The following is a 16,404-nucleotide window of genomic DNA, read 5'->3' on the forward strand; positions in this document are numbered from 1 at the left end:
GTGTAGTGGCCGCATGCATGTGTTGTAGTGTGTTCGTGTGACAATAAAGACGGGCTGCCGTCTGAAATCGTGTTTTTTAATTCGTCCTATAGTAACTCTTACCACTGTAATTAATGAACAAATAAACATAGTTTGAAAATAAATATCTTTATTTGTATTACTTTCATAACAACACTGTGGATTACAGTCTTTCTTTTCTTATTCCAGGAAACCAACAGTATGCAGACCGGCCCTGATGTGTCAAACTGAAACATCTGCTTCCCTCAACCAACCAGTTGTTCTTGAAAATCCAAAAGACATTTGAGACAAACTAGACATTTTTTCTATACGACTCTGGACCACTGAGTCCCTATAGCCGTCTGTCCATCAAACAGCCAGTCCTTCTTCATTCCTGAGAAATTTAGACAGACAGAAAATCGTGTGTGTGTGTGTGTGCGTGCGCGCGTGCATGTGGAGTGTGTGTGTGTGTGTGTGTGTGTGTGTGTGTGTGTGTGATTGTGCATGCGTGCGAGTGCGCATGTGTGTGTGTGTGTGTGTGTGTGTGTGTGTGTGTGTGTGTGTTGTAATCAGAGGGGCTTGGTGTAGTTAGATGGGAAGAGGCCTGTTCGGCCCCTCAGCTGGCCTCTCCACCAGGCCGGGTCGGAGCTCTCCAGGACCTCGATGACATCACCGGCGCTGAAGGGCAGCTCGTCTCTCTCCTCGGCCTGGAAGCTGTACAGAGCTCTGACCTGCAGCCTGGACGAGGGCGGGGCCTGCACCACGAGGACCACATGAGGGTGAGACACAGACAGACAGGCAGACAGACAGACAGACAGACAGGCAGGCAGACAGACATGCAGGCAGACAGACAGACAGGCAGACAGACAGACAGAGAGACAGGCAGACAGACAGGCAGGCAGACAGGCAGGCAGACAGACAGAGAGGCAGGCAGGCAGGCAGACAGACAGACAGGCAGGCAGATCAGACAGACAGACAGGCAGGCAGACAGACAGCGGTATGTCAGTGGTGTATAAAGTATACTTGAAAGCCTTACTTGAGTAAAAGTACAGATATCTTCCCAGAAAAAGACTTTGGTAAAAGTCAAAGTCACTCATTAGAATATTACTTGAGTAAAAGTCTTAAAGTAGCTGATATTTTCTGTACTTAAGTATCAAAAGTAATATTCTGATATTAAATATACTTAAGTATTGAAAGTAAAAATGCAAGTCAATGCCGTTAAAAAAGCAAGCAAAAGACATGCCTGGGCTTGAGTGGAACTCTATTTCTTCTTGAGTTTTATTGCGGTTGGCAAACAACGTTACAGTATGTTGCATTACAGCCACCCACTGGAATGGCATGTGGATCATGATTCATGTAACTTGCAAACTAGGAGCACTGATTCACCAAACCTGATTGCCTTGCAGGCTACCCAATTTCTTCTGATTTTACATTGTAACTAAGATGCTTGTGGAAATGTAGTGGAGTAAAAGTATCCATTTTATTTGGGAAATGTAGTGGAGTAAAAATGAAAGTTGACAGGAATATAAATACTCAAGTAAAGTACAGATACAGATACTCCAAAAATACTTAAGTAGTGTACTTAAGTATTAATACTTTGTTAGATTACACCACTGGCAGACAGAGAGACAGACAGACAGATATGTGCTAAAATTCCAACAGGATCTCAAAAATAATTGTGAAATAGCAAAGTTGGTCCCACAACAACGCAAAACGTTCTAGTTTCTAAAATTGTTGAATGTGAACGTCACGTTTTGCCTCAGTGCAGCGTGTCGACAGTGCAGTCCACCTCTACTTCCTGGTTATAGAGCCGGAGCGAGGCTGCCGCCCCGGTTCAGCCCGTTAGCGCGACTCGCGGCTACCGTCGCTCAACACGGTGGTTAAGTTTAGGTAATTAAAAGAACTTGGTCGTGTTATGGTTTGGGTTAAAAATAGGACACATCAGGACTCGAACTGGCTCTCTCGTGACAACAAAGTCGCAAGGTGAGGGTGGCTTCCAGCAATCCCACCCGGTTACCCTCATGCATCAGCAACCTACTTCAATATTAGACTGTCGTTACTTTTAACACGTTCACTGCCAATGACGTGTTTTTACGTCAAACAAAATCCAACGGTTGACTGCCAATGATGTGTTTTTACGTTAAAAAAAATCGATTTTTTTTTTTTGACGGTGGGACGTTGATCTAACCCTTTTACGTCTCCTATACCAATATTGGAGGTATTGAATGTGTATAATCTATTTTACCGACCCACTGAGTGGCGACATGTCTCTCCAGAGTAGAAAGAGGCGAGCCAAAACTGGAGGGAAAAGCGCGAGGAAGCCGTTCTCATACTGTAAAATGGATGGCGAAAACGCTTTCACTTTCGCGCTGACGCACAGCGGTGGCAACGGTGGGGGGTTCCAAGAATAGACTGGATGCACACTTTGAAACACGCACCATAAATAAGCCCAGAATCGCAAGAGCTTGATCAGAGCTCTCAACCGAAACGCCAAGAAACGAGCGAAACCCATCCAGCGAGCCCCATCTAGACTGCCAGGCAGCAGCCAGGCAGCAGCAACTCGTTTGTCACAGACCCGCTGCAGAGCCAAGGAGGGCGGAGGAGAACGCCCACGGAGGGAGGAGTTGGAAGCAGAGGGGGGTTTCCTGCTGTTATGGAGGAAATTACTGTTCAAAACTATTGTTTAGATGTCTGACGTCTTACTGATGCCAAAAATGAATGGTTAAAGTTACTGTTCTATCGAATTTCACAAAAAGCCGTTTATCTCAGAATAAATTTCCAGACGCTGAAACCATGCTGTATTCAACTGCTAATGCTTACATAACTACTAACTCTACAAACTAACTCTTTTAGACAGAGAAAGCACACATTCTATTAGTTCTTTTGAGATATTGTGTGTTCACAAAATCCTAACAGAAACGAATCCTCGGCTCTTGAAAGATGAGCCAAAATCCTCAAAAAAAAACCTTGGCAGAAGCTAACTACAGTATTGAAAAACGGCTGGCAGTGAATGTGTTAATGACCACTGGAAGTCGCCTCTAGCAGTCACCTCTAGCAGGAAAACAAAGCTTCTAACAATTTGAACGTCATTTTTGTGAACTACGTCTTTGGGCTGTGGGCCAACATGTACTGTATGTCATACCGTTTTGTGAGACTGGGTTGCAAAACTGGGTTGCTCATTGAACTTGACAGGAGACTGGTGTTTCATCAGAAAAAGGGTGATCATGAAGCACTTTTTGGTTCAGTATTAAAGCTGCAAGAGGCAATTATGTTACCAAATTATTAAAATTAAAAAATTAAAATTATTAAAAAAAATTAACATTTTTTAAGCCTCTGAAACCCCCCAAAATGAAAAACGACAAAAAAATGTCCCATAATAGAGCAGCGGAAGTATACTTCCGGGTTCGTAGAAAAGTGAATGTGGTTTTAGAATGGGGGTTTTGCTTAAATGCATAAAATAAGGTCTGTGGTTAACAAACGTTTATGGCAGCGCAAATTTGGGTTCAGCAGGATCATGTTCACAAACGTGAATAACTTTTATCACTTTTGGAAGGTAAATGTGTTTTTTTAGAAAACGCTTCAAAAGGCATACAAGTTATTCACGTTCGTGAAGATTATGCTGCTGAACCCAAATTTGTGTTCCCATAAAATCTTGTTAACCATATTCCTTATTTGATGCATTTAAGTGAAATCCCTATTCTAAAACCCCATAGACTTTTTTTCCCTGACGAACCAAAATGGCGGCGATTTCTGGTTAAGCCTACAAAAATACGTCATCCCTGTGGTACTCTACAGTATGTGCTTTCCATGTTCTACGTATGCATGTATATTCTCTGTCTCTCTTACACACACTTCTGTGTCTCTCTTACACACACACACACACACACACACACACACACACACACACACACACACACACACACACACACACACACACACACACACACACACACACACACAGTATTGCAGAGTACCTGTGGTGGTGCAGGGCTAGGTGCAGGGCCGGCTCGCCCTATAAGCGAACTAAGCGGCTGCCTAGAGCCCCGGGAGTTGCCAGGAGCCCCCTAAAAAAAAAAAAAAAAAAAAAAATTAAATAAACATAGGCTATAATATTATAGGCCGTGTGTGGTAGTTAAAACATAGGTTGACGTTTATTTAGGTTTCTAGTTTAAACAAAAACATAAATACTGTAGGCTACATACAGTACAACACAAAAGGCTGTTATTTACCTTTTGTCGCCACCTGGTGAGTAAATATATATATGTAACTAAAACCATTAAAATTGACAACCGGTCCTGCATGTATCTACCTTGGCACAAAAAAGGTTGGGAACCCCTGGTTTAACTGACCTGGCAACCCCTATGGCTGCTGGGTTCTACACGCTTGCTTGACACTGATAGGGCTACATACGAGCGTCATCGTCATGTTTGTTTGTTTGTTTTAAATATTCCTCTAAATATGGCTAATAGTCCAAAAAACGTCAAGTTTTCTTCCCGAGAGTCCCCTCCTTACAGCACCCCCTACTCAAAAGTACTTCCAGCGCGGATGCCCCCAAACCCCCGCCCCTGGGAGGGGGGCCCCTGATCTATATCCTGCTTAGGGCCCCCAGATGGATAGGGCCGGCCCTGGCTAGGTGGGTCACAGGGGGCAGCAGGGAGAGGTGGTAAACTGTCGCTGGCTCCTCTCTGCTGTCAGGGCACAAGCTAGTTTAGGGGGGAATAACATTCACCCAGCTATATACACACTTAGAAATAGAAATAAATGAATGAAATCTGTGGATCTTCACAATAGACCCTTCTCACGGGGGCCATTTTGTGTCGAGAAGCCAGGGTAAACACAGGTGCAAGCAAAACACTAATGAGGGTTTCCAACTTCCATGATTGGGATTTGGAAACCCTCATTAGTGTTTTGCTTGCACCTGTGTTTACCCTGGCTTCTCGACACAAAATGGCCCCCGTGAGAAGGGTCTATTGGCTCATTTACCTTCCGTTTTTATCACTGTACGCTAGGCTAGTGTATTGAGAGCTCAATGAGCGGTCCCTGCAAGGTTTAATTGTGAAGGATACAATTACAGTTGCTGTTTAAGTTTGGGGGAGGGTCTAGATCAGGGGTGTCAAACTCATTTTAGTTCATGTGCCACATGCAATTTGGTCTCACTCTCAAGTAGGCCAGACAAAGAAAATCAATAATAATGACAAAAACCTCAAAATTTTTGCAATTTCTTTTAGTGCAAAGAATTACAGGTAGATTTTAAGAACGCGTTTTCACGTAGGGTTATCTCAGCTACCATAAAAAAAAGATCAAATCTACTGCTCCTTATGTAACTTGCTCCTGAAACCTGGTACCTCCTAGCCTTCACAATATTGGATTGTAGGACTTCTCAGTGCAATTTTCACACTTTGCAAAGTCATCCATTGGCGAAAACCGGTTCTGGCCCCTGGGCCGTATATGTTTGACACCTCTGGCCTAGCATTTGAAATAAAATCCTAAACTACCCGTGTTGTATGACATTTTGGGGTTGACCCTCTAATGCAGGGGTGTCAAATATACAGCTCGGGGGCCAGAACCGCCCCGCCAGAGGGTCCAATCCGGCCCACAAGGATGACTTTACAAAGTGTGAAAATTGCACTGAGACGTCCTTCAAACCACATTGATGTGCTTTGAAGGCTAAGCCAGGTTTCAGGAGGAAGTTAAATAGCAAGTAGCCTATTCATGTTTCTGTATTCATTACTAAATGGTAAATTATTGTCAGTACCTTTGAATATAGAGAATTGCACAGTTGCCATGAATTGGAATCAACAGTTACAAACAGGAGATTTGATATTTGCTTGATAGGCCTGCTGAGATAACTCTCTCTCTTTCTCTCTCTCTCTTTCACACACACACACACACACACACACACACACACACACAGTATTGCAGAGGTATACCTGTGCTGGTGCAGGGTTAGGTAGGGCACGGGGGGCAGGGAGAGGTGGTAAGCAGTCCGCGGCTCCTCTCTGCTGGTTTAAGGGGGAAACATGCACCCATCAGCTGGAGTTTGCAATAGTCAAATTTGGTTCAAGCATTTTCACATTTTGCTATTTCTAACTTCATTTCTGATCACCAAATCTGTTCTATTAAAAAAAAAAAAAAAAAAAAAACTGATACCAGCTTTGTACGACCTACTACAACGTGTATATGAATAGTATACCTAGGTGGGTAAATTATGTTCTGTAAAGTGTAAATTACTGTAAAAGGGTGTTAAACTACCATTAGTTGTGTTTACCGTTCTCCACATCCCACGTGCAATACCATAAGTTTACAAAAGAAATATATATATGGGTGGTCACCGTCTCAGAACCCATCATTCTGGTAGCGTTAGTGTCATTTTCTATAGAACAATACAGGACCGCATAATGTCTATCATGTACAGCACAAGATTGAAAAAATAGATTACAAAATGAAATTCTGGTTTCCATTCGTAGGTCTACCTGTTGCCCCGGCTCATTCAGGAAGATGTCGCTCTGTTTGGAGATAGAGTTGCCCTTGTAGTATTCCACCAGCTGGTTGAGGGAGGGGAACTTCTCTTCCCAAAGGTAATACTGCCCCCTGCTGTCCCGCATCACCTTAAAGTGCTGCACGTCTCCTCCGTGTCTGCAATGGGAGTGAATCGAGAACAGTATTATAGAGTAGCCTCTCGCCTCGCCTATTAAACTCTCATGGTGTCCAGTTAATATTTACAATTTGAATTCATACTTCATCATTATTTCTCTGCATTCGCATATTAGAAACCATTTTATAGAACAGTTTCCTGGCTTACAGCTTCTTGTTGGTCTTCATTCAGCCTATAATAGCTATTGAAGCTATATAGAAGGTATACAGTGGATGTATGAAGTATAGCCCGTATTTACTAAAAGAGGAGAGAGACCAATCTCTCGTCTGACAGCAGCCTCAATAGACCAGCATGCAATGCGGACTCAATAGACCAGCATGCAATGCGGACTCAATAGACCAGCATGCAATGCGGACTCAATAGACCAGCATGCAATGCGGACTCAATAGAGCAGCATGCAATAGAGAGCTCCAGGGATGACGTATTTTTGTAGGCTGAATGCGGAAGTCCCGAACTTCCTGGTTCTTCACTGTTTCTGTCTATGGGATTTTTGAATGGGTTTTTGGCGCGATGCTTCAAATAATGTCTGTGGGCAACGCAAGATTAATCAAACGCGAACCAAGATTCAGCGGGATAATCTTCACACATGAGGACCACTTTCATGAGTTTTGAAGCGTAACTGCGAGCCCTAGAGGTAAAAAGCTCGTGCTAAGCTAATCCAGAACTACACACAGTGTCGCATAGGCGTCCACGCATTGATTGCGAGAGAAAGAAATTCCGCGTTCACTCGTGATGACGTATAATATCCGCGTCGACATTGTAGTCTCATTTAGCCGTTTGCTAGCTAGCCACCCTTTTAACGGCACATACAAGCTTCAAAACTCATAAAAGTGGTCTTCATGTGTGAAGATGATGTTACTAAACACTGGTTCGCGTTTGATTAAGCTTGCGTTGCCCAGAGATTATTAGAAGCATCGCGCCAAAAACCCATTCAAAACTCCCATAGGCGAAAACTGTGAAGAACCAGGGCTGTTAGCATCGATGATTTCCGGACTCGTTCCTGGAGCTCTCTATGCGGACTCAGGCCATGTTGCTTTTTGATGGATGTGGCTCTCATTTTTATCAACCTGCTATCACCTTCTGCCTGTGCACGTCAAACCCACAGCTGTATGCAACAAGCTCATGGCCCATCTCAGCAGGTTTTCAAAATGCATTCTGGGAATTGTAAGACACTTCATCACAAAATGACCCCTAGAACATTATAAAATGACGATAAGTAACAGAGTTATAGTATCTGTGTGGGTGGATTAAATCTACTTTAACTTTTGCCCAACATGCAACCCCATACCACACACATGCACACCCACGCACGCACGCGCACGCACACACACGTGCACACACACACACACACACACACGCACACGCACACACACACACACACACACACACATGTAGGACAGACCTGACAGAGATGGAGAAGTCTCCTGGTCCGCCTGAATGGCTGCTCCTTATGAGGAAAGCCCCCGCAGGCTGGGTCCTCAGCTTCTCCTCAGCATCACCACGAGTGGCAGCCTCCTGGTACCAGCTTTCAATGAATCAGTAACACATTGTTTGGTGTTTATCCAGTGTCCAGATACTTTCATGTGAAGTTGACTCTGTTGTCTGTTCTCTCGGTGCTTTCCTGTGAGAGTTTTTACCTGGGCAGGTTAATGTCGATGTAGTTTTTACCTGGGCAGGTTAATGTCGATGTAGTTTTTACCTGGGCAGGTTAATGTCGATGTAGTTTTTACCTGTGCAGGTTAATGTCAATGTAGTTTTTACCTGGACTGCAGGTTAATGTCAATGTAATTCTTACCTGGGCAGATTAATGTCGATGTAGTTTTTACCTGGACTGCAGGTTAATGTCGATGTAGTTTTTACCTGTGCAGGTTAATGTCAATGTAGTTTTTACCTGGACTGCAGGTTAATGTCGATGTAGTTTTTACCTGGACTGCAGGTTAATGTCAATGCTGTTTCTTGGCCAGGTCTCTCTTGTAAAAGAGATCTTTGATCTCAATGGGACAAACCTGGTTAAATAAAGGCTAGAAGAAGAAGAATGTAGTTTATACCTTGGCCGCACGTTAATGTCGATGTAATTCTTACCTGGGCAGGTTAATGTCGATGTAGTTTTTACCTTGGCAGGTTAATGTCCATGTAGGTTTTACCTGGACTGCAGGTTAATGTCAATGTAGTTTTTACCTGGGCAGGTTAATGTCAATGTAGTTTTTACCTGGGCAGGTTAATGTCAATGTAGTTTTTACCTGGGCAGGTTAATGTCAATGTAGTTTTTACCTGGGCAGGTTAATGTCAATGTAGTTTTTACCTGGGCAGGTTAATGTCAATGTAGTTTTTACCTGGGCAGGTTAATGTCGATTTAGTTTTTACCTGGGCAGGTTAATGTCGATGTAATTCTTACCTGGGCAGGTTAATGTCGATGTAGTTTTTACCTGTGCAGGTTAATGTCGATGTAGTTTTTACCTGGGCAGGTTAATGTCAATGTAGTTTTTACCTGGGCAGGTTAATGTCAATGTAGTTTTTACCTGGACTGCAGGTTAATGTCGATGTAGTTTTTACCTGGGCAGGTTAATGTCAATGTAGTTTTTACCTGGGCAGGTTAATGTCAATGTAGTTTTTACCTGGACTGCAGGTTAATGTCGATGTAATTCTTACCTGGGCAGGTTAATGTCGATGTAGTTTTTACCTGGGCAGGTTAATGTCGATGTAGTTTTTACCTGGGCAGGTTAATGTCGATGTAGTTTTTACCTGGACTGCAGGTCAATGTCAATGTAGTTTTTACCTGGACTGCAGGTCAATGTCAATGTAGTTTTTACCTGGGCAGGTTAATGTCAATGTAGTTTTTACCTGGACTGCAGGTTAATGTCGATGTAATTCTTACCTGGGCAGGTTAATGTCGATGTAGTTTTTACCTGGGCAGGTTAATGTCGATGTAGTTTTTACCTGGACTGCAGGTCAATGTCAATGTAGTTTTTACCTGGACTGCAGGTCAATGTCAATGTAGTTTTTACCTGGGCAGGTTAATGTCAATGTAGTTTTTACCTGGGCAGGTTAATGTCAATGTAGTTTTTACCTGGACTGCAGGTTAATGTCGATGTAATTCTTACCTGGGCAGGTTAATGTCGATGTAGTTTTTACCTGGGCAGGTTAATGTCGATGTAGTTTTTACCTGGACTGCAGGTCAATGTCAATGTAGTTTTTACCTGGACTGCAGGTCAATGTCAATGTAGTTTTTACCTGGGCAGGTTAATGTCAATGTAGTTTTTACCTGGGCAGGTTAATGTCAATGTAGTTTTTACCTGGGCAGGTTAATGTCAATGTAGTTTTTACCTGGGCAGGTTAATGTCGATGTAGTTTTTACCTGGGCAGGTTAATGTCAATGTAGTTTTTACCTGGGCAGGTTAATGTCAATGTAGTTTTTACCTGGGCAGGTTAATGTCGATGTAGTTTTTACCTGGGCAGGTTAATGTCGATGTAGTTTTTACCTGGGCAGGTTAATGTCAATGTAGTTTTTACCTGGACTGCAGGTTAATGTCAATGTAGTTTTTACCTGGGCTGCAGGTTAATGTCAATGTAGTTTTTACCTGGGCTGCAGGTTAATGTCAATGTAGTTTTTACCTGGACTGCAGGTTAATGTCAATGTAGTTTTTACCTGGACTGCAGGTTAATGTCAATGTAGTTTTTTGGACTGCAGGTTAATGTCAATGTAGTTTTTACCTGGACTGCAGGTTAATGTCAATGTAGTTTTTACCTGGACTGCAGGTTAATGTCAATGTAGTTTTTACTTGGACTGCAGGTTAATGTCAATGTAGTTTTTTGGACTGCAGGTTAATGTCAATGTAGTTTTTACCTGGACTGCAGGTTAATGTCAATGTAGTTTTTACCTGGACTGCAGGTTAATGTCAATGTAGTTTTTACCTGGGCTGCAGGTTAATGTCAAAGTAGTTTTTACCTGGACTGCAGATTAATGTCAATGTAGTTTTTACCTGTGCAGGTTAATGTCAATGTAGTTTTTACCTGGACTGCAGATTAATGTCAATGTAGTTTTTACTTGGACTGCAGATTAATGTCAAAGTAGTTTTTACTTGGACTGCAGGTTAATGTCAATGTAGTTTTTACTTGGACTGCAGGTTAATGTCAATGTAGTTTTTACCTGGGCTGCAGGTTAATGTCAAAGTAGTTTTTACTTGGACTGCAGGTTAATGTCAATGTAGTTTTTACCTGGACTGCAGGTTAATGTCAATGTAGTTTTTACCTGGGCAGGTTAATGTCGATGTAGTTTTTACCTGGGCAGGTTAATGTCGATGTAGTTTTTGGGTACAAAACCATCGTTTCCATTAAGCTCTGCTTTGTACCAGTCGTCATTGGTTCCCAGGATCTGACTCAAGCACACACACACACACACACACACACACACACACACACAAACACACACACACACAGTGCAGCGATAGACACAAAAACAACCAGAATCACTTTGTCAATTACAGTACAATGAGTGTAGAGGAGTTTGTCTGGTGGCGTGGGTTTGGTTTGGAGATGCATCAAAGCAGAAACATTATAGCCTCCAGCACAGCCACATGTTCTGAATTTTGTACTGTACCATAGTTGCACAAAATGAAGCTAATGATTCCCTGTCTGCTCTTATCAGCTGATACATATACATGCTTTGGTCGTTTGTTTTGTGTTTTTCAATCATGTTTTATGTGAACTGATTGAACCAAGAAGTGAGTTCTGTAACATAACAGAGGATCTGACTTTGTATTACTGAGAATACACATCAAGCTTTTAATAATAATGCTATAGGTCGAGGCGATGTCTCGTCATAGACGCTGGGTTAGCTGGCTCAGCCTGGCTGGGGGCGTGGTCAGGGTGGGATAAATCCCCCGTTCTATCCATTCAGCAAAGTTAGAATTTAGCTGATAACCCAGCCCAGGCAGACACGATCGGGGATTTAACCCCCGCAGTAGACGCACATCTGAGCAGACGTCTTGTGTTCTGCTCTAGAAACCTGTAGTTTAGAGCCGCAGCACCGTCCTTTGGTGAGTCAGCCCATTGAGATATATGGGCGGTTTTACCCCACTCGCGCACCAGCCGTATAACATTTTGTGGGCGTTCCCACACATGCCAACTGTCTCTATGCATTTAGGATGTCACATGACCCTATGAACTGCACTATAGCTCACTGTAAGAGGAAGTGTGACTGACACTTCCCGGTGCCGGACAAGTTGCCTATAAAGAAGGAGGAGACTTTAAATCATACCAGCGTTCTATGGTGCCACTTGTACTGAAGCCTATGGGGCGTATGCATGAGGATTGGAAGCACACTAAAACCCAACATACAGTATCTATGTTGCATGATGACCTTTGATGAAGAAATGCCTCTACCAGATGAACGAACACACTACTGAGAATAGGATGACTGATTTTTGCTAATGTGCACATTTGTTTATTTGCTGTAGTTGGTCTCCAAACAGTTAATTGACTCATCATGAGCCCTGTAAATCATGTTTGGATACTATTTGGAGACGAACAGCAACAAAATGAATGTGTGCATTAGGAAAAATCTGTCATCCTATTCTCTGAAGTGTGTTCTTTCATCCTGGTAAAGGCATGTTCTTCATCAAAGCTCATACGACATATGTTGGGATCAGTGTAGGAAAATATATATATATATATATATATATATATATATATATATTGGGGGCAACTTTTGCCCCTACTATCTAAAAACAGGGGGCATTTACTTTTTTTTTGGGTGCACCTAAAAAATAGTAATTGGTGCATGAGATTGCTAAAGCGTGGTGTGAACAGCACTGTTTGTGTGAGTGTGTTCTTCATCCTCGTCTTCCGGGCAACCAGCTTGCAGGTGCTGAGTGTAAATGGGAATTGAATGAGTCGAATGAAAATAACATTATCGAAATCTTTTGGGGCATTGTTGCTCTTGCCCCGGGCTAAAGTCCTACACTGATTGGGATTTAGTGTGCTTCCCCATGCATCTCCCTATAGGCTTCAATAGAACTGGCCCCATAGTAGAGTGTCAGGATGATGTAATGCCTCTTCCTTCTTTATAGGTTCCTTGGTGCAGGAGGTTGTCACTCAGACACCCAGAGAACAGCCTCTTAGCACAGACTGAGGCCGTTTCATCATGATGCATTTTCACAATCTGCTGCAGAACTATTTCAAAGTCCTTCTGAAAACAGTGTTGATGCAAATACGTATTACTCATAATAATGAAGAATGTCAAGCTGTCAAGGCTACATTGACAATTAGAAGATACTGATCTTGTGTGTGGTGTGTGTGTGTGTGTGTGTGTGTGTGTGTGTGTGTGGGTGTGTGTGTGTGTGTGTGTGTGTGTGTGTGTGTGTGTGTGTGTGTGTGTGTGTGTGTGTGTGTGTGTGTGTGTGTGTGTGTGTGTGTGTGTGTGTGACGTCTGCGCGCGCGTGTGCGTGCGTGCGTGTGTGTGTGTTTGTGTGTGTCCTTACCTTCAAGTGGTCTCCCTTTCTGAAGCTGAGTTCGTCGGCACCTGTTGCGTCAAAATCATACTTGGCCGTAGCCTCCATGCTACAAGGATTGAAAGATGGAGATCAAAAGGTCTGTGTGTGTGTGTGGGGGGAGGGGGGAGAGCAAGTGAGAGAAACGTTGAAGATAGTTTGAAGTGTGAACTTAAACTGCCTACAGTGCAAAGGCCTTCTGATTTGGACTGTGTACAGTTTAAAAATCAGTCTTTAGAAACATTTTAAATGCTTTCTCAGAGTTAACTTTGTTGCCTCTTATTTCACTTTACCGGGTGCATTTACAGTGTATTTACTCCATACATGTAGGTATTTGCTGATACTCTGTAGTCTGTAGAACAGTATACAAGCTATAGGGTATACTGTAGATCAGCACATTGTAAAGGAATAGTTCACCCAAAAATGTATTGTGTACTATGTCAGTCCAAATGCAGGTGAGGTTTACTGCCTTACTGTACTGTAATCTATCATGAAGTTCATACTGTAGGGCAGTGGTTCCCAACCTTAGGGTTGAGACCCTCAGTGGGGTCGTCTGGAATTCAAATAGGGTCTCCTGCAATTTCTTAAAAAAAAAAAAAAAAAAAAAAAATTTTAACCAGACACAATTTAATAGAGAGGCAAAGTGACCGCCTACTTCCTGCTTCAGCACTGTACCAGAGATTTTCATCCGCCATTTATTTTCCCATACACATTTTGTAAAATGCTTATAAAAATTGTTGTACTGGTTCAAACCAAATGGTACAGATATATTTAGAAACAGGAGAGATTGCATAACATTTAACTGGGACCAAAACGTTTAAAAAAAAATGCGGGTTTAAAGAAAATATTTTTTCTAAGTTTTGGTCTGAGTGAAATGTTCTATGGTCTCTCCCAATTATAGCGTTAGCTGAACTGTTTGGTTCGACGAAGTAAAACAATTTTATAAGCATTTTACGAAATGTCTATGGGAAAATAAATGGCGGATGAAAATCTCTGGTACAGTGCTGAAGCAGGAAGTGACGTTCCACTTTGCCTCTCTATACTACCGAAGATGATTAGGGTCACTTAAATAAATAAATAAATAAATAAATAAATGAATAAATAAATAAATAAATAAATAAATAAATAAATAAATAAATAAATAAATAAATAAATAAATACATAAATAAATAAATAAATAAATACATACATACATACATACATACATACATACATAAATAAATACATAAATACATAAATACATAAATAAATAAAAATCCATCCTGCTGTAAACTAGGCTCAGGGAAGCTTGCCCTGAAAGTATGATCCTCTTATGTTACAGAACTCTTACAACTAACCTCTTGGTTCAGTTCGGTCAAACTGTTATTGCCCAGAAGGGAAATTTGGTATGTTAACATTGAAAACACATAGTAAAACATTTGAAAAGAGACAGTGATATTGTTGTGTTTCTCACCTCTTGTACGTGTTGTTCTCCCTGCAGAGCCAACAGGCAGTGTCTTACAGTGGACAGAGTGAATGGACCGACTGCCACTAGGATGTCCAGTTAGACTGCAGCTGCTGCTCAAACAGGCCTTCTGCTGCTGCTGACCACTTGGGGCATGTAATGTAATGTACTTGGAAATACAGACACAAGCACACACTGGAATAAGCACCTGTGCAAGTGGATGGTTCATGCACATGCATAGACACACACACACAGGCACAGAAACAAATACTATTATGCACACAAAGTCCACGATCTTCTATGGCTGATTCTCTCTCTCTCTCCACTGTTAACTAGACCTACTACAATATGCCCCTCATCAAGCACAGGCCATCCGCAGTTTTTATTTGCACCGGGTCCCTTGAGAAAATTCTTCACGTTATGAAGGAGGTGGTGTGGGGTCAGGGGGGCAAAAACGTACAACTTGTGTATACAGTCAACTTGTGTCAAAAGTTTTTCTCTTGAGAAGAGTTTCAGTTAATTAGATAACTCAACCAGTGGTTGTTTGTCTGTGTACCTCCTGGTATGGGATCCTCCCACGGATGCAAAATGAAATGGGAATTTAGAAAAGACTGGGCTTTACTGTTCGGCCCCCGGAACTAAACGTAATCCTAAAAAATAAACCAAAGGTGTAAACCTAAACCTAAACCAGAGTGTAATCCTAAACCTAACCCTAAATGCTCATGGGAAGTGTCCAGTTAATAACCCATATCACCATATCCTGTAGCCTAACTCCTCCCCATGTCATATTATAAGCACACATCCCAGTTAAGACAACGCACTGATAACAATAAATAGTTACAGCACATATTTAGCATCGGCAATTTCATTCTACAACACAAGGAAACAAAAAGCGTTGTTTTACTTACATATCAAAGCGGCCACAGCAATAGCAGCACAGGCATCAGCATCAGACACTCGGTCAACATCAGCTCGCTGCTGTCTGAGAAGGGGAAGTTTAGTTCCTGTAAAAGTAAAGAATATGACTTGTGAAAAGCATGTTGTGTTACTATGCAACATTTCACTTTCAGCACACTTTGTGGTTGTGGATTGTCAAACTCATTTCCTTGGATGGTACTTCTGCTGTGAAGTGCTAACAACGTAATAATACTTGGTTACAGTACTATGTAATTATTATTATTAGGGGTTCAAGCCCTGAAGGGGCTGAAACCCTATTGTTTTTGTGCTGGTTTATTCTTGTCGTCCTTGTTGTCGTTGTTCATCTGCCTTGACGCAAATTCCCGTGAGTTGGTAAATGGTAGAGACCTGAAATTTGGCACAAAGGCAGATATTGGGTGCTAATTTCTGCTCAAGGAATATTTTTCGAATCGGCCTGAAGGTGGCGCTATAATTAGAGGTTTTACCTTAAAGGCCATAACTTCCACGCCGTTTGTCCGATTTTCAAACTTTTTTTTCCAGATGTTCTCGCTTGACTTCCTTGTTTTGATTGGGGTCCACTCGCTAGTTTTCGCTCGATTGAAATTAGTGTCCCCGCTATTTTTATCAGCCTGTCCTTGATGTATGACTTCGTGAAAATCACAAAGAACATAGTGACCAACTTCCCAGAGAGAGAGGAGGTGAGTTGTGTGGTTGTGTGTCGTTATATTATATGCGGCTGCAGTTAGATCTTGCCTCCGACGTGGGTTCACTGACAGCATTCCCTCTCTTGGCTGTCTGCACTACTTCTCTGCCTCCCTCTGTCTATAGCGTCACGTGACCATTGAGCCGAGGAGAGAAGCATAAATGCAGCAACATGAGCAACACTTTATTTTTCGTCTGCA

The 16,404-nt window shown here is 42.2% G+C and overlaps 1 protein-coding gene across 3 annotated transcripts; it reads right to left on the reverse strand.

Moving 5' to 3' along the window:
• Positions 1 to 207: 207 nt before the first annotated feature.
• Positions 208 to 15,569, reverse strand: grap2b (GRB2 related adaptor protein 2b). 3 transcript variants are annotated; one of them, XM_083636335.1, is made up of 9 exons: positions 15,493 to 15,569; positions 14,594 to 14,753; positions 13,132 to 13,210; positions 10,933 to 11,024; positions 8,055 to 8,177; positions 6,471 to 6,633; positions 5,928 to 5,996; positions 3,972 to 4,061; positions 208 to 752 (listed from the first exon to the last, which is right to left on the reverse strand). In XM_083636335.1, the coding sequence occupies exons 3-9, from the start codon at positions 13,207 to 13,209 to the stop codon at positions 567 to 569; spliced, it is 801 nt and encodes a 266-aa protein (XP_083492461.1). In that variant the 5' UTR covers position 13,210; positions 14,594 to 14,753; positions 15,493 to 15,569; the 3' UTR covers positions 208 to 566. The 3 variants fall into 3 exon arrangements, with proteins under 3 accessions (XP_083492461.1, XP_083492460.1, XP_083492462.1); XM_083636334.1 differs by having other exon boundaries at positions 5,928 to 5,999; XM_083636336.1 differs by lacking the exon at positions 3,972 to 4,061 and having other exon boundaries at positions 5,928 to 5,999.
• Between the last annotated feature and the right edge of the window lie 835 nt (positions 15,570 to 16,404).

This window comes from Poromitra crassiceps, assembly GCF_964638095.1.
Source record: "Poromitra crassiceps genome assembly, chromosome: 4".
Taxonomy (NCBI): domain Eukaryota; kingdom Metazoa; phylum Chordata; class Actinopteri; order Beryciformes; family Melamphaidae; genus Poromitra; species Poromitra crassiceps.